At 45.4% G+C, this 19256-nt stretch overlaps 1 protein-coding gene across 4 annotated transcripts in view; it reads right to left on the minus strand.

Annotated features, from left to right (window-relative positions):
- The window catches only part of LOC115482348 (membrane-spanning 4-domains subfamily A member 4A-like), a 32899-nt gene that overhangs the window by 9898 nt on the left and 3745 nt on the right, over nucleotides 1-19256 (minus strand). For all 4 annotated transcript variants that reach the window (XM_030222086.1, XM_030222078.1, XM_030222092.1 and 1 more), the window contains exons 3-5: nucleotides 15936-16046; nucleotides 13021-13077; nucleotides 5598-5756 (exon numbers count right to left, since the gene is read on the minus strand). In XM_030222086.1, coding sequence (XP_030077946.1) covers nucleotides 5598-5756; nucleotides 13021-13077; nucleotides 15936-16046 — 327 coding nt within the window. The remainder of the gene's footprint in view (nucleotides 1-5597; nucleotides 5757-13020; nucleotides 13078-15935; nucleotides 16047-19256) is intronic.

The raw sequence follows: 19256 nt of genomic DNA on the forward strand, positions 1-19256 counted from the left end.
ACTACTCATAATGCTACATTGGCTCCCAATCAAGGCCAGACTATTTTTCAAAACTAGTACAATCATCTTCAAAATATTGTTTGGCATGTCACCTGACTATATGCTAGACATGATAAAACTATCACCAAGAAATCCAAACCCAGGAACCAGAGACCTACTACTTCACCTGCCCAACTGCAAAAACATACTATACAAAGTCTATCTACACGGTGAGATTTAGCTACCTGGTCTCAAAATGGTGGAACTCAATTCCCATAGTCATAAAAAGCATCATGAACTACCTACAGTTCAGAAAAAACCTAAAGACCTAACTCTTTAGGAAATTCTATGAGTAAAATATGCACTAATCATTCTGGAACAACAATACACAACACAACCTCTAACTGTAATGCATCTTTTCATTTAAGAAAAGAACTAAGACATACCTTCTCAAGAAACCCAATGAGTATTCCATATGCACTAAGGGGGTCTTTTACTAAAGCTTAGCTCGAGTTATCTGCAGCAGTGCCCATTTTATTCATATGGGCCCTGCTGCAGATAAGTTGAGCTAAGCTTTAGTAAAAGACCCCCTAATAGTTATCTTGCCAACCACTGTAAAACAAAGCATCATATAACCTTGTAAATGTAATTGAATCAATGCAATCTCTAACAACTGTTAACTGAAAGACACTTTGAACTGAAATTCATTTTTGGATAATTGTGGGATATTATTATTATTATTATTACATTTGTATCCCACATTATCCCACCTTTTTGCAGGCTCAATGTGGCTTACATTTCATCGTGGATATTGGAAATAGAAAAGAATGTACATTTGGATTTACAGCAAGTTTTGGGTACAAGATGGTGAAATACATAATATTGGGAATAGAAAAGAGTATACATTGTTTTAGCAGAAGTTTTGGTTACATGATGGTGAAATACATGATAGTGTTAGAGTCAAAGGCATTAGGTACAAGAAGGTATGGAAGCAAAAGACATAAAGAACATTCTTGGGTATCTTGAAGAGGGTGGAGTTACGCATGTTCTTTATGATATATTTTGTCGAAGAGGTAAGTCTTCAGGAATTTGCGGAAAGTGGTCACTTCGTAGAACGATTTCAGGTTACGTGGCAGTGAGTTCCAGAGCTGTGTACATGTGTAGGAAAAGGTTGATGCATGCATCGATCTGTATTTCAAGCCTTTGCATTTAGGAGGATGAAGATTGAGGAATGTGCGGGAGGATTTTTTTGCATTTCTGGGTGGTAGTTCTATTAGATCTGACATGTATGCTGGGGCGTCACCATGGATGATTTTATGGACCAAGGTACAGAGTTTGAACGTGATGCGTTCTTTGAGTGGGAGCCAGTGTAGTTTTTCGCGGAGGGTGTTGCGCTTTCGTATTTTGGTTTGCCGAATATAAGCCTGGCTGCTGTGTTCTGGGCTGTCTGGAGTTTTTTGAGTATTTGCTCTTTGCAACCGGCGTAGAGTGAGTTACAATAGTCCAGGTGACTAAGTACCAGTGATTGTACCAGGTATCGGAAGACATTCCTTGGGGAAAACGGTCTGACTCGTTTTAGTTTCCACATTGAATGGAACATTTTTTTAGTTATGTTTTTTGCATGCTTCTCCAGTGTTAAATGTCGGTCAATGGTGACTCCAAGGATTTTTAGGGTGTCTGAGACTGGTAGACTTAGATTGGGTGTATTGATGGTGGTGAATTCCTTCTTGTTGTATTGCGAGGTGAGTACCAGGCATTGGGTTTTCTCGGCATTTAGTTTCAGTCGAAATGCATCTGCCCAGGAATTCATAATATGTAGGATTTGGTTGATTTCGTCGGAAATTTCTCTTACATCGTGTTTGAATGGGATAAAAATAGTTATATCATCAGCATATATGTATGGGTTTAGATTCTGATTCGATAATAACTTAGCCAAGGGTGTCATCATTAGGTTGAATATGGTCGGTGAGAGGGGGGATCCCTGTGGAACTCCGCATTCAGGTGTCCATGTGGCTGATGTTGTCAAGTTTGATGTCACTTGATATGAGCGGGTGGTTAGGAAACCCTTAAACCATCTGAGAACGTTACCTCCGATTCCAAAGTATTCTAGAATGTGTAATAAAATACCATGGTCGACCATATCGAATGCACTTGACATGTCGAATTGTAGCAGTAGTATGTTGTTGCCGTTTGCTATCAGTTGTTTGAGTTTGGACACAAGCGTGACTAGTACGGTTTCCGTGCTGTGATTAGATCGAAATCCTGACTGGGAATCGTGCAGTAACGAGAACTTGTTTAGATACTCTGTGAGTTGTTTGGTCACCATGCCTTCTGTTATTTTGGTGAGTAGGGGAATGGATGCTACTGGTCTATAGTTCGTTAGTTCGTTAGGATACAACTATGAATAAATAAAATAAGTAAATAAATAAAATATATGGGTGTCTCTAGCATTTAGCATGTACTAAAAACGCTAGCGCATCTTTGTAAAAGACCCCCTATGTTTTTAATGTAAGTCACATTCAATATTTTTGCGGGTCATAAATTGATTAAATAAATTAATCTTCCCCTTCCTCTTGCCAATCTTTTCAGGTTCAAGGAAGGAAACCTTAAGTTGGCATTTTCCAGCAGCTTAGAGCTCAAACCCTGCACTGCCAGTCAAATGCCATTGTGGATCATGCAAAACATTTTTCTGATCCCTGTTTTCAACAGGAAGCCAGCCTAATTCACGTTTGCTAGATTTTGTCCCCCCAGCAGGAGTCTAGCAGCTGGTTGAGCACATTGAAGGTATTTAAGGTTTTGCTACACTAAGGGATACCTTGAAATAAGAAGTTACTCTCGCAGGTCTCGCTTCTCTTGAAGATGATGTAGTTGACGTATCTGGTGCAAGTACACAAAGGTGAACTGGGTAAGGGGAGGGTTGATGCTGGGCCTCATTTGGGAATTTATATCCACATCTATGGAAAATGGACAAATCTCAAATGGGCAGACTGGATGAGCCATTTGATCTTTATCTTCCATGGGTTATTCTGTTGCTATTTAATTCACACTCAATACCTTTCCCTCACCATGTTGAACCACAAAGCTGGTACCTGAACATCCAGCTTCCAATATCCTGTACATAGCCTGCCAGACAGACCTGACTACATGAGCATCTCTTTTCACTAGGACTTTTTATTCTATCTTCAGATATTATAGAGCAGTGGCGTAGCTAGGGGCCATGGGGGACTGGGCACCCCAAATTGGCTCGCACATGTTCAGTTTCATTAAAACGAGCATGCGCAGCAACTGAAAACAGAACAGGGCGCCAAGCAATGTGAGACCAGCATGGGACAAACACTTTAGCTGGTGGGGGTTGGGGACCCCCGCCAGCCAAGGTACTTTCACAGTGGCGATGGGGGGGGGGGATCAGCAGCAGGGGGGGCAGCAGCGGGGAGGTGGTAGCATCCGCAGGGGGCGGAAGTGGTGGTGGCGTAGCCAGACTGCCAATTTTGGGTGGGCCTGAACCCAAAGTGGGTGGGCACAAAATTTTCTCTCTACCCCCCCCCCCCCCCCCCAGCAAAATTTAGTCACACTCAGATGCATTTGTCACACAGGGTAAAGTGCTGCTTTTCAGTGCATCAGATTTCAGACAATTTATTTAATAGCCTAATCCTTTTCAGTGAGCTTTCAAAGGCCAAAACCTCCTGCCTCAGGTTAGTATAATGCTGTTACAGTATCCTCTCCTGACCTAAGGAAGGAAGTATTGGTCTCTGAAACTTTATTATCACCATATTACTTTATCCTAAATTAAAAATAAAATTTTCTTTACCTTTGTTGTATGGCCATTTACTTTTTCTCATTGTGTTGCTCCCAGTCTCTAGATTCTGCTTTCCTTCGTTTTTGCTTAACTCTTCTGCCAGGGTTTCCTGGCCATTTGTCATTTTTCTCTCCTTTTTCTTTGCTTTCTTCAATATTTTTCTGCTTCTCTCTGTGTCCAGATTTAATTCATTCTTACTATCCATTCTTTAATTTCCTTCATCTACTTATGGCTTTTCATCTTTTTCTCACCCTTGTTCTCCCCATGCCCCTTCCTCTTATTCTCCAATCTTTCACTACTCCCCTTTCCATGCAGCAGCTCTCCTCTTTCTCTCTCCATCCTTCCAGTCTCTCCCCTCTCTCTCCCCATCTTTCCAATAGTCTCCCCTCTTTCTTTCTGCATCCTTCCATCGTGTCACCTCTTTCTCCCTACCCTTCCATCCAGCGTCTTCCCTCTTTCTCTCCCCATCCTTCCACCCATCTACCCTCTCTCCTGATCCTTCCATCTAATGTCTCTCTCCCTCCTTCTAACCAGTGTCTATCTCTCTACCCTTTTCTGTTCAGTGTCCCTTCTCTCTTCACATCCTTCCAGTCTCTCCCCTTTTTCTCTGCATCCTTTCATCCATCTCCCCTCTTTCTCTGCCATCCTCCCATCTGTTTTCCCTCTTTCTCTCCCCATCCTCCGTTTTCCCTCTTTCTCTGCCATCCTCCCATCTGTTTTCCCTCTTTCTCTCCCCATCTTCCATTTTCCCTCTTTTTCTGCCATCCTCCCATCTGTTTTCCCTCTTTCTCTCCCCATCCTTCCATTTTCCCTCTTTCTCCCCATCCTGCCATCCATTTCCCTCTCCCGATTCAGGCCCACCAGCCCCAGCTCCCATTGCCGGCCACTGCTGCTTTTCCTGATGAGCAGCAGGGCCGGCGCTACAAAAGAAGAAGCGCTCAGCTGACTGAGCTGAGCGCCAACGCAAACGACCACGACGACTCACTCGACGAGAAAAAATGTTTTTAAAAAAACGCGGCACCGCAGGCAGCCTCGAAGCATTGGCTGCTGGCTCTGCAGGCTCCACCCGTCTCTTACGTCACTGCCCCTGGAGCGAAGCAGGGGCAGTGACGTAAGAGACGGGCGGAGCCTGCAGAGCCAGCAGCCAATGCTTCGAGGCTGCCTGTGGTGCCGCATTTTTTTAAAAACATTTTTTCTCGTCCTTAGCGATGCGTTGGCGCTCAGCTCAGTCAGCTGAGCGCTTCTTCTTTTTGTAGCACCGGCCCTGCTGCTCATCAGGAAAAGCAGCAGTGGCCGGCAATGGGAGCTGGCGCTGGCGCTGGGCGGGCCTGGGCTGAAATTGCGTGGGCCTGGGCCCACCCAGGCCCACCCGTAGCTACGCCCCTGGGTGGTGGGAGGGCAGTGGCAGGGAGGCGGGCCAAAATGTGCCCTTCCACCTTGGGCTCTGGCCCCCCTCCCGTCGAGGTCTGGCTAAGCCCCTGTTATGGAGAAAAAAATACACTAGAGGCTCCTTATAAAACCCTTCAATTCACATTTCATATGATGGACAGATCCATCTTTCTTCCTACCATATTGTCCCCATTTTTCAGTAAACACAGGTTCAGGTAATAGAGCTGCACCTTTTGAAGTTTGCTCTCTATTTATTTTTAGCATATAACATTTATAGCCTGCCTATCTGAAATAAACTCATTTCAAGTGGATTCTATCACATAAAGTGTTTCATGGCTGCAGCATCTGCTAAGATATTTATTGCTTATGAAGTTGGGAAGAAATAAAAGTTCATCGAATCTGGCTAGCTGATGCTGATTGGAAGGATACTTACATGCTGCATGGTACCCCTCTGGCAGTCAAGTGCAGACTCATTATAGTTACACTTGAAACGCCACTGTGGGGTGGGGAACAGCAAATCCACTAGGTTGAAAAAATTCACAACAGAGGAGATGATGGCACAGATAATGCACAATGTCAGGCAGGCTTTCACCTAGAAAAGATAGACTTCACAATGTTAAAAGGTAAGTTTCTGATGCATGAGGTCCAGCTGATTAAAAGCAGAGAGGGGCATGATTTTCAAATTCCTAGGTCATGATTCAGATATGTATGAGCCAAATTACATGCTTCAGTGGTAGATTCTCTCTTCTGAATAAGCCTCCTGTTTCCATATTTTCAAATCCAAATATAAATACAGCAAATAAACTAGATTCTTAATGCAGTCAGGGCTTTCAGCTGTTTACTCAGATCTACCATTAAAAATATTTGGAGACTATGATTTAAAAAAACAAATTGAGTCCAAAACTACCTGGACTGAGCCACAGTTGTAAAATCTGCCCTATTTCCAGTTCCAAGAGATTAAAATTTGACTAATTTCCCATGTATTACACAGTCATAGGCACTAGCTCTGCGAATGCCTTGGCACCCCCTACATTCTATACATTAATGTATTAAATTTGTAGAAGAAAGCTCCATGCTACAGAACAGTAGGGGAAGGCAGGAACAAAGTGCTTCTGCATCCTAACTACTTCTCAGCCTCCTCCTGCAGCCTATTGGTTAGCTGTGTATGACCAATAGGCTGCAGGAGGAAGAAGGAGCTACTACAGTTGATTGACTGGCTGCCTCTGACTGATGAGCAACAATTAAATGAAGAGGTGAAGCAGCCAAAACATCCAAATTAGTGCCATAACAAGTTTATTGGCAAAAGTAATATAACTGGTGTTAAGCTAATCCAACACGACTTTTGTTTTGGCATGTATCACCTATGTCAGGGGTCTACCATATATGCCAGCATCAATTCCACATCACTTTGGAACAAAACAGAGAATATTAAAGCAGAATCCCTGAATGATGCACTGATTGACCAGCTGATGTGGTAAGCTTTCAAAGCCTATATGCCCAGATAGAGTTAAGATATGGATATCACCATGCGAGCAGCATGTCTGATCCATTTCAGTGGAGACTTTCTTCCTGTTGTTTCTTCTGACTGATGGGCTGCAGGGGGAGGAGGGAGCAGCTGTATAGTTAAGTCACTTACATGTTGCAGGCATTCTCCGAGGATAGCAGGGCTTATATCTCACAAGTGGGTAATGCAGCACCACATTGCCTGGTCCGGGCTTTATAACAAACCATAAGAGCTTTTGTGGAGCGCGAGACACGCTCCACCACTCATGTGCAGGTGCCTTTCCTCCCGCTGCTCAAGCAGGCGCCTTCTCACAGTTAAATACTACAGCAAGAAAAAAATTAAAATAGGAGATAACTCCTACGGGAGGTCGGAGGGTTGGTGAGGATATAAGCCCTACTGTCCTTGGAGAATACTTGCTACAGGTAAGTAACTTCGCTTTCTCCGAGGACAAGCAGGACATTAATTCTCACTAGTGGGGTATCCCTAGCATTCAGACTCACAAAACAACAAACATTGGTCAACCGGACCCCACAATGGCGAGGACATAACTCAGATCAACCTGAAACTATATACAAACTGAGTGAGAGTGCAGCCTGGAACAAAATAAAATGGGCCTAGGGGGGTGGAGTTGGATTCTACACACCAAACAGATTCTGCAACACTGCCCGAACTATCACATTGAGTATCCTGCTCAAGGCAGTAATGAGATGTGAATGTGTGGACTGAAGACCACGTCGCAGCCTTGCAAATTTCTTCAATGGAGGCTGTCCGCCCGTGGGCTGACGATGCAGTCATGACTGACATTATGAGCCTTGACCTGACCTTCCAGTGTCAGCCCAGCCTAGGCATAAGTGAAAGAAATGAAATCTACCAGCCAATTAGAGATTGTGCGTTTCCTAATAGCAACCCCCATTCTGTTGGGATCAAAAGAAACAAAAAGTTGGGCAGAGTGTCTGTAGGGCCTTGTCCGCTTCATGTAGTAGGTCAATGCTTGCTTGCAGTCCAAGGTGTGCAAGGTGCTGTTGCTAAGATGAACATGAGGTCGGGGGAAAAATGTTGGCAAGACAATCAACTGGTTCAGATGGAAGTCTGACACAACCTTTGGCAGGAACTTAGAGTGCATGTGGAGGACTACTCTGTTGTGACGAAACTTAGTATAAGGTGCATCCACCACTAAGGCCTGAAGCTCACTGACTCTACGAGCTGAAGTAACAGCCACAAAAAAAAAAATGACCTTCCAGGTCAAGTACTTCAGATGGCAGGAATTCAGTGGCTTGAAAGGAAATCTCATCAGCTGGGTGAGAACGACATTGAGGTCCCATGACACAGGCGGAGGTTTGACAGGGGGCTTTGACAAAAGCAAACCTCTCATGAAGCAAACAACTAGAGGATGTCCAGAGATGGGCTTACCCTCTACACGCTGATGATAAGCGCTAATAGCAGTGAGGTGTACCATTACGGAGTTGGTCTTGAGACCAGACTCGGAAAGGTGCAGAAGGTATTCAAGCAGGAACTGTGTAGGACAGTAAACATGATCTAGGGCCTTGCCCTCACACCAGATGGCAAACCTCCTCCATTTGAAAGAATAACACCTCTTAGTGGAATCTTTCCTGGAAGCCAGCAAGACTAGGGAGACACCCTCTGACAGACCGAGAGAAGCAAATTCTAGACTCTCAATATCCAGGCCAAGAGGGCCAGAGACTGACGGTTGGGATGTAGAAGAGATCCCTCGTTCTGAGTAATGATGGTCAGAAAACACTCCAATCTCCACGGTTCTTTGGAGGATAACTCCAGAAGAAGAGAGAACAAGATCTGCCGAGGCCAGAAAGGTGTGATTAAGATCATGGTCCTGTGGTCTTGCTTGAGTTTCAGCAGAGACTTCCCCACAAGAGGAATGGGAGGATATGCATACAGAAGACCTGATCCCCCAATGTAGGAGGAAGGCATTTGACGTGAGCCTGAAGCCTGGAAAAGAACTGAGGGACTTTGTGATTCAGGTGAGTGGCAAAGAGATCCGCCGAGGGAATGCCTCACTCTTGGAAGATCTTGTGGGCAATGCCCATATTGAGATACCACTCGTGCGGTTGCATAACTCTTCTCGGTCTGTCAGCCAGACTGTTGTTTTTGCCCACCAGATAAGTGGCTCGGAGGAACATACTGTGTTAGCGAGCCCAGTGTCACATCTGGATGGCCTCCTGACACAGAGGGCGTGATCCAGTGCTCCCCTGCTTTTTGATGTAATACATTGCAACCTGGTTGGACAGCCGATCTCTGAAAGCCTTTTGAGCATTCCAGATTGCCCGAAGCTCCAGAGGATTGACCTGAAGACCTGTTTCCTGGAGGGACCATGCTGCCTAAGTGTAAAGCCCATCTACATGAGCTGCCCAACCGAGGAGAGATGCATCTGTTGTCAGCACTTTTTGTGGCTAAGGAATTTGGAATGGAAGTCCCAGGGTCAAATTGGATTGAACAGTCCACCAGAGCAGAGAGTGAACAAGATCTGGAGACACTCAGATGACATCTTCTAGGTCTCCTCTAGACTGGTACTACTGGGAGGCTAGGGTCTATTAGGCTGATCTCATGTGAAGGTGTGTCATGGGTGTTACATAAACTGTGGAAGCCATGTGGCCCAACAACCTCAACATCTACTGAGCCATGATCTGTTGAGAGGCTTGAACCTGAGAGGCCAATGTGACTAAAGTGTCTGCCGCACTGGAAGGAAGGCTCAAACCTTTTGTGTATCAAGCAGGACTCCTATGAATTCCAATTGTTGTGCACGGTGAAGATGGGACTTGGGGTAGTTTATAATGAACCCAAGTATTTCAAGTACCCAACTAGTTCTCCACATGGATTCCCAAGCACCGTTCTCCAATGTGTTCTTCACCAGCCAATCGTCGAGGTAAGGGAACACATGGACTCTCAGTCTGCATAGCAATGCTGCGACTACCGCTAGACATTTGGTAAAGACTATGGGAACTGACACAAGGGCAAAAGGCAACACACAATACTGGTAGTGATGTGTTCCCAGCCGAAATCGAAGATACTTCCGGTGGGCTGGAAGTATCGGGATGTGAGTATATGCATCCTTTAAGTCCAGAGAGCATAGCCAATCATTTTTCTGAATCATGGGGTGAAGGATGCCCAGGGAAACCATCCTGAGACCAGGAATTTGTTCAGGGCCCTTAGGTCTAGGATGAGACGCATCCCCCCTGTCTTCTTTTGCACAAGGAATAACCTGGAATAGAATCCCTGTCCTTGTTTCCCTGGTGGAATGGGTTCAACTGCATGGGCCTGTAGAAGGGCAGAGAGTTCCTCTGCAAGTACCTGCTCATGCTGAGAGCTGAAGTAATGAGCTCTTGGTGGGCAATTTGGAGAACCCACTGGTCAGAGGTGATAAGGGGCCACCTTTTGTGGAAAAAGTTCAGCCTCCCTCCTACCAGCAGGTTGTCCAATATGGACACTTTGACAGTGGCTATGCTCTGTTCGAGCCATTCAAAAGTTTACCCCTTGCTTGGGGGCATGCTGTTGATGAGAACGAGTGCACTGGGGTTGAGCCTGAGCAGGCTGGTGAAAGGAAATGACATACCTACATCTCTGTGAGTAGAGGCACGCCTCTTCAACTTGCCAAAAGACCTTCTAACTGAGGAGGCTGGTGCAGAAGACGCCTGGCGGGAGAAAGAAAAGATGGTATCAGTGTGCTTTTTGATTTGGCCAACGACCACCTCAACCTTCTCTTCAAAAAGGTTATCACCCCAGCATGGGGCATCCACCACTCTCTGCTGAACCAACAGTTCCAAGTCAGAAACACGCAGCCATAAGAATCTGTGCATTGCTATACTTTGAGCAGAGATCCTGGAAGCCACGTCAAAAGTGTCATAGGTGCCCCTCGCCAAGAATTTTCAATATGCCTCCTGCTGCTTGGCCAACTGGCGCACTGACTCAGCCTTCTCCAGTGGGAGAGAGTCTGCCAAGTCCATCAACTTGCGCACCGAATCCCGCAATCAGATGCTTGTAAAGAGCTAGTACAATTGTGTATGGGACATGAGCATTGAGGCCTGGAACACCTTCTTCCAAGGTCGTAGCTTCTCTGACTGGCTCTTTTGAGAGTGGACTCCACCACCATGCAGTTGTGAGGCAACTGAGGTGTACTGTAGATCCGGTACTGGGTGTCAATCTTCTTGGGCAGGGACCAACAGAGGGGACTCCCAGTTCCAATCGAGGACTTCCATGAGTACCTTGTGGAGAGAGACAGTCACGACCTCCCTAAGAGGAGACATGTAGTCCAGGACCTCGAGCATCTTAGCCCTGGGCTCATCCTTCGCTTCCAAATGAAATGGAATAGCCTCAGCCATTTTATTTACAAAAAAAGGGAATGAAAGGCTTTCTGGAGGAGACTTTCTCCTTTCAAGTGGAGGGAGGATTCAGAGGGGAAACCATAGCTCATCTGAGGAGAAGTACCGTGGATCCTCCTCTGACTCCCATGAGCGTTTCTCATCGGTGTCAGTCAGAAACTCCTCATGGGAGGGCTGAGACTGAGCCTGCCTCAACTTTGAGGAGCTATGTTCCCAAGAGGGGCATCGAGGAATCGGCTCCCTCCTCAACTCCAGGGAAGCTTCCTCCACCAACATCGGGGGGGGGGGGGGGTACTGGCTTGGGTGGCAGTCAACACCGGGGCTGCATGCGGCACTGGAGGTTGCATTGCAGGCTGAGGGTGAAGCAGGGCCACAGCAGGCTGGATAGTAGGTGCAAGCACCCTCGACATCAATGCACAATGCTTCAAGATGCCATCCAGCAGCTGAAGGAACAAGGCCAGGATACACTCATTGAGGGCCAACACCGGGAAAGACTGGGATGTCGGCTCCGAGACATGCTGCAGAACATATGGGGCCGAGACTGGAGTCAGGTCCTGGTTGCCTGGAGACAGGCACCGCAGCACCTCCTGGATAGAGGGGGAACAATCTTCCAGGTGCTGACGCTTCTCAGGTGCAGAGTCCCTCGACGTCCTGGAGCTCCCATCACCATGTGACAAGGATGACTATTGCCGATGCTTCTTGGCTTTTGCCCAAAGCTCAATGTTGACGAGGTGCCGACGAGGACAACATCGAATCCTCATGCCGCCTCGAAGTCGGGTCCGATGCAGGCCAGTCCCGGGGGCCCTGCCCAGCAGTCAGCATTGAGGCAGGTGGAGACCCACTTGACACACTACTGCTCCCAGTGTCTCCAGGCAGCTATAGGGACTGATTCTCCTGAAAGCCAATGCTGTCTTCGACGTTGATGATAATGCCGCCGACCTCAATGCGATGCCGGTGTCAAGGATCCGGACTTGGCTCCAAAAATCTTTTTTTGTTGAGCCTCTCTGGATAATTGCATCCTTTTCTTCATACAAAAATAAAGAACACAATTAGCAGGGCTATGGTTGGGCCCTAGACCTGCAGACACCAAGAATGAGTGTCCGTGCCAGAGATTGTCCGATTACACCAGGTACAGTGCTTAAAGCCACTGGAAGCTTTAGAGGACATGGATTGAAAAACTTCCGACGCTAAATCAAAAGACACTATTGTGCCTGAAAAAAGGGGCAAGGCTAGGGTTACCATATGGCTCCAGAAAAAGGAGGACGGATTGAGCCAGCCGGGTTTTACTTCCATTGCTTGAAAGCAATGGAAGTAAAACCCGGCTGGCTCAATTACTTCCATTGAAAGCAATGGAAGTAAAACCCGGCTGGCTCAATCCGTCCTCCTTTTTCTGGAGCCATATGGTAACCCTAGGCAAGGCACCAGGAAAAAAAGATGGGAAAGACCCGACTGGAGGCCAGGCCTAAATGCGGCCTAGTGGATGGAAAAGAAAGGAAACTTAAAAATGGCCTGCTATATAAAATTACTCCCATTCTGAATGTCAGGCAACAGCTACAATAATGATTTAAGAGCACTCGGCTCATAAGAACGTTCAGCTGTGTGTTTCTAAGACTTCTTTAAAAGTTGAGGCTTGCTAAAACCCTGACGAATAACTAATTATAGCTACTTAGCACAATGTTTCTATAATTTGGTCATTCTTCCCAATGTGCATCATTTTGCACTTGCCCACATTAAATTTCATCTGCCATTTGGATGCCTAATCTCCAAGTCTTGCATGGTATCCTGCAATTTCTCACAGTCTGCATGTGATTTAACAACGTTGAATAATTTTATGTCGTCTGCAAATGTGATCACTTCACTCCTAGTTCCCATTCCCACTATTTTAAAAGTTAAGGCTGGCTAAAGCCCTGATAAATAACTAATTTTGTTTGTTTTGATCTGGGGGTACTTTCTATCCTCTGATTAGACTTGATTTCAAGCAAGGGTATAGAGATGCTTACCATGGCTATGCTGGGAACTCGTTCTGCTGCAACAGAAACTGCTCCTGCCAGGAGAAACTGCAGAGAGATGAAGTGCAAAACTGTGTATTTTACAAACAACAGAAAATATTCTGAATGACATTTTCAGGAAGAAGATATTAGTGAAAGACAAAATGCTAGACTACAGCGCTGCGTAACCCTAGTAGCGCTCTAGAAATGTCAAGTAGTAGTAGTAGTAGAATGATCTTTTTTCTAACCTATTCAGTGCAGACCATTCAGGCAACCAGGAAGTGCCTAGGGGCCCAGAGGATCTAATGGGCCTAGCGGCTCTCTCCTCCCACCACCACACATTACAGCCCCCTGGAGCCTTAAGCCCTCCGCAGTCTCACCTTGAAGGGCCCTGGTGGTCTAGTGGCCTCTGCGGGGGCAGGAAAGAACAGCACTCTTTCTTACCTGCTGCTGCTATTCTGCTTGGCACTGCAATGTTTTGAAAACGGCTGCCGAGATTCCTTGCGACAGTCTCACGACTGTTCAGAACCTGCGAGATTACTGCGGGAAGTCTCGGCACTCATTTAGAAAACTACGGCGCCGGGCAGAGTAGCAGTATTGGGCAGGAAAGAGTGGGGTTCTTTCCTGCCCCCGAAGAAGTCACTAGACTACCAGTGTCCTTCAAGGTCGGACTGGGAAGAACCCACTGAGGCTCAGGGGACTGTAGTGTGCAGGAGGAAGGCAGTGGTGGCAGCGTGCAAGTGGGGGGCGGTGGCAATGTGGGGGGGTAGTGGCGGCAGCGTGGCGGGCAGCAGCCGGGTGGGCCCAATGACCTTTACTGCCCGGGGGCCCAGGTCACTGTCAGTCCGCCTCTGAATCCATTTGTTCTTCAAACTTCAATTTGAGATAGAACATAGAAATTGGAATAGATATGTGCAGGTCGGGATGTGAACAATTCTGGTACCTTTTTAGAAAAGGATCTAGAACAGAGGTTCTCGACCCTGTTCTTGGGACACACCCACCAGTCAGGTTTTCAGGATATCCACGATGACTATGCATGAGAGAGATTGTCATACAATGGAGGCGGTGCATGCAAATTTATCTCATGCATATTCACTGCGGATATCCTGAAATCCTGACTAGCTGGGTGTGTCCCGAGGACTAGGTTGAGAACCCCTGTCTAGAACCTAGAGTAGGAATGTACATGTACTTGCCAGCATGTGCAGTGGGAACAGCCACTGTACAAAGACACATGCTGAAAACCTAACAGAGGAAACACAGCAATGTATACTTGTTTAAGTGCTGACATTTACATGTGTAAGTTGGTATTTCACAACCCTACACAGGCACCAGCACTTTTCTTTTAAAGAGAAATAGGTACTTTTGTCCCCAGAAAGCTTTCAATTTAAGCTTCTAGTTGAAGCAATAGAGAGTTAAGCACTCAAGACCATAAGAGGTTACACTAGGATTTGAACCAAGCTCGTCTGGTTCTCAGCGTATGCTCTAACCATTAGGCTATATAGATGGGTATGCCTGTTGTTTTGTAACCCTATATGTATACATGCTGCTAATCAACAACAGAGGCCATGATCTTTTCAATTTGAGAGGGAAAAATAAATCCCAGAGGTACTCCCTTAATCTCAAACGAACATCCAATTCAACTCTGATAGGCATGGGAGCAGAATTATGGAACACACTTCCAATAAAGCTTAGACAGATACCAAACCCTCTGGTCTTCTGTAGAGAATTGAAAACCTGGCTATTTCACAAAAACTATGGGCCACAAATGACCACAACCTAGAAACCACATGAACGTAGAAATCACACTCAAAGGCCTTCCAAGGAATTCAGTACAAGAACTCAAACAAACATCTTGAAGTAATGACATGAATCTCCGCATTAAAATGAGAACTACCTTTAGCTACCTGGTTGAAAACACACACACTAAGTCTTAATTGTAACGTTACTTCCCTATGTTTTATGCAACAATATTACCTTAATTTTCATTGTAGCGAATTTTGGTTAAATGAGTTTCAATGTACAACTGTTCTCCATAATTGGATTTGTCATCTGCCTAGAACTACAAGATTAAGCGGACTATAAATGCCAAATTAAATTAAATTAATCATTCCTCTTACGGGTTGGCTCAAACAAGCACTTACTGAAAACCTACACTTGCAAGAGGTCTGCTCCAAATCTCTACATTGAAATAATGGTCATACACCTGCATTCCTTTTGTAAGAACATACGAATTGTCATACTGGATCAGACCAAAGGATCGTCTAGTCCAGTATCCTGCTTCTAACAGTGGCCAATCCAAGTCACAAGTACCTGGCAGAATCCCAAAGAGTAGCAAGATTCCATGTCACCAATCCCAGGATTATATAGTAGGTTTATGGACTTCACCTCTAGGTACTTTGTTTATACCCTTTTTAAACTAGGCTGCACTAACTGCTTTTATAACATTTTTTATTGACATTTGTATCCCCACATTAGCCCAGAAAGTTCAATGTGGCTCATAGTCCACCAAAAAAACATAACACCCGGTGGACGTGGTGCAGATGAAAACAGTATCTGAATTCAAGAGAGCTTGGGACAAGTACATAGGATCTCTAAGGGAGTGTTAGGGACAGTGGCCCTTATCTGCCATCATGTTTCTATGTTTCTATGATGGGCAGACTTGACAGGCAATATGGTATTTATCTAACTACATTTTCTATGTTTCCATGTCCAGAATCATTGAAACTTTAGTTCTTCTGTACAGTCTGTGGGCCATTTCACTTGGTGTGGTGTCTAAGCTGTCAGGAGGAGCTCTTCATGAGTCAGGGCAGTGCTAGGCAAGATTCACCAGATCTTAGCCATGAACATTTTTCCTGTCCTGTCCAACCAGATTCAGTCTTTCACAATTTTGCATTCAAGTTAGTAATTAACTGATAATGCTTACTCACCATGAGTGCTGGAAAGAAGAGGATGCCCACATCATCCCGATACTGACAGGGTGCCTGAGTGTACATCGCGGCAAAGAACAGGTGGACCAGACCAATCATGAGCAGGGTGGTCTAGGAACAAGAGAAAGACATGAGAAGTAAGCACATGTAATCAGCACCCACAGTACACAATGGGAAAGCAACAACAGTACGATACATACACTCCTATCAAAGCAAAGCGATTCAATGATTCAGGACTAGATTTCCAAATGGGATGTGCAGTAGTTGTGGAAGTCACCTCATCAGCATACAGAAGTGATGTCATAGTGAGATCTGCAGTAGAAAATGGGTTCAAGACTTTCCTTTCTGCTAAGTCACTTTTGGGCTCATTTTTGAAAGAGAAGGACGTCCATCTTTCGACATAAATTGGAAGATGGAAGTCCTTCTCCCAGGGACGTCCAAATCGGTATAATTGAAGCCCGATTTAGGACGTCTCCAACCGCACTCATGTCGCAAGGACGGCCAAAGTTCAAGGCAGCATGTCGGAGGCGTAGCGAAGGCAGGACTTGGGCATGCCTAACACTTGGACGTCCTTGACCCATAATCAAAAAAAACAAGGACGTCCCTGACGAACACTTGGAAGTTTTCACCCCGACCTGTTTTTCTTATGACTAAGGCACAAAAAGGTGGCCAAAATGACCAGATGATCACTGAGAGAATTGGGGATGACCTCCCGTTACTCCTCCAGTGGTCACTAACCCCCTCCCACCCTCAAAAAACATCTTTCAAAATATGTCGTGCCAGCCTGTATGCCAGCCTCAGATGTCATACTCAGGTCCATGGCAGTGCATGCAGGTCCCTGGAGCAGTTTTAGTGGGTACTGCAGTGCACTTCAGACAGGCGGACCCAGGCCCATACCCCCCCCCCCCACCTGTTACATTTGTGGAGGGAACAACGAGCTCTCCAAAACCCACCACAAACCCACTGTATCCATATATAGGTGCCCCCCTTCACCCGTAAGGGCTATGGTAGTGGTATACAGTTGTGGGTAGAGGTTTTGGGGGGCTCAGCACATAAGGTAAGAGAGCTATGTTCCTGGGAGCAATTTCTGAAGTCCACTACAGTGCCCCCTAGGGTGCCCAGTTGGTGTCCTGGCATGTCAGGGGGACCAGTGCACTACAAATACTGGCTCCTCCCACGACCAAATGGCTTGCATTTGGCTGTTTTTGACATGGGCGTCTTTGGTTTCGAAAATTGCCAAAAGTCAGAAACGTCCATGTCTAGGGACGACCAAATCTAGGGACGTGTAAATTTAAGGATTTGGACGTCTCTGACGGTATTTTCAAAACAAAGGATGGACATCCATCTTGTTTTGAAAATACGGGTTACCCCACCCCTGGATTTCGCCATTTTGCAAGGACGTCCAAATCGCAACTTGGACGTCCCTTTCAAAAATGCTCCTCTTTACTACTACTACTATTACTTGACATTTCTAAAGCGCTACTCGGGTTACGCAGCGCTGTACAATTTAACATAGAAGGACAGTCCTTGCTCAAAGGAGCTTACAATCTAAAGGACAAATGTACAGTTAGTCAAATAGGGGCAGTCTAGATTTCCTGAAAGGTATAAAGGTTAGGTGCCGAAAGCAACATTGAAGAGGTGGGCTTTGAGCAAGGATTTGAAGATGGGTAGGGAGGGGGCTTGGCGTACCTCCTTCACCTCCTTGACCTAACTGAAAATAAACAGTCTATATTCTTCTTATGACTTGTAATTTTTTTATATTGTTACTATGTAAGCCGCATTGAGCCTGCCATGTGTGGGAAAGCGCAGGGTACAAATGTAATAAATAAATAAATAATTGGACATTCCTCATCAACAAATATTTTTAAAGACTTCTACTTCTTTACATCTTCATTAAAGATGGCTGCCTTGTCAGCTACACCATTCCTTTCCATAGGTTTATTTATTTGTGGAAAAATTAATACACCACTTGTCATGACCAAAGTCCTTTTTCAGCAGTGTACAAAATTAACAGAAATTATCAGTGAAACCACCCTCATAAATATCCCTTCTTTTTACATCCAAGGACTCCAATAGCAACACCATAAACAAATGAAGGACAAAATAGTTGCTTGGTATCAGTGTCAAACATTTAAAAAAGTTGCTAAGATCTGGTTTTTTGGCTAGTTTTTCCCCTCTTTTTACAGTGACTGGTTCTCAGCTGAGATGGATCAGCGGGAACAGTCCTGATCCTATTATGTCCTGATTTTCTTTTCTCTCTTTCCAATTCTATTCTATCTGGTTCTTTTATACCGTCCGTTATTCCTAAACTAGATTCACAGCAGTTTACATAAGAGAAGATCTGAAAACATTAAGGCAAAGACTTTACAGAACCAAAAACATAATACATAATTAAACTTACCCCCTGTTTACTAAGCCGCGCTAGTGGCTGCCGTGTGCTAATGCCGACACAGCCCATTCACTTTGAGATGTACCATGGGTGGAAATCAGTGAGCTGAGATCCTGGGGACTGGTTTCAATTCCCACTGCACCTCCTTGTGATCCTGGGTAAGTCATTTAACCCTCCATTGCCCCAGGAACAACCCTCCCCCCCCCCCCCCCCCCCCATTTAGATTGTCTATATCATGTGTACAGCACTGCATACATCTAGTAGCACTATAGAAATGATACGTAGAAGTAAGTTCATTCTATAAAGAGGGCGCCAACATTTAGATGTAAAAAATGCAGGTAAATGACCAGACTACCAGCATATAATGCACATAAATGCCAATATTATGGCTATGGGCTATTCTAAGAGATGGTGCCTAAATGTGAGGGCGCATAGTTTGAAGGTGAGTATACACTTGGATGGTGCCTGGGAGGAGCATGGGCAGGCCACTCAGTTGCACACCTATGGCCCGATATTCAAAACACGGAAGGGAGTTGGGCTGCCTTTTCTGGTGACCGGCATTGAATATCTGGTTTATCTTTGGCCGCTAAGAACATAGGCAACCAAGTCGGTATTCAGTGCTGGCCGGCTAAGTTCATAGCAGCCAAAGGTAGACCTGCTATGGATGTGGCCAGATTTTGACCACAAAACGTAGCCAGCAATGCGCTGAAAATCGGCAGATAGTCAGTTATATTGCATGATATAACCCTGAGTGCTAACCAACGATATTGAGCAAGAGATAGCTGACTCCTGCTGAATATTGCTGGATTGCCGTCTAAGTACCATTTAACTGGCCAGGTACCGTTTCTGTCTGCTTAAATGGTTTTGAATATTGGCCGGCTAAATTATAAACTACTATTATTTACACTTTTTTTTAAATTTAGGCATGAACA

This window comes from Microcaecilia unicolor, chromosome 1 (genome assembly GCF_901765095.1).
Source record: "Microcaecilia unicolor chromosome 1, aMicUni1.1, whole genome shotgun sequence".
Classification (NCBI taxonomy): Eukaryota; Metazoa; Chordata; class Amphibia; order Gymnophiona; family Siphonopidae; genus Microcaecilia; species Microcaecilia unicolor.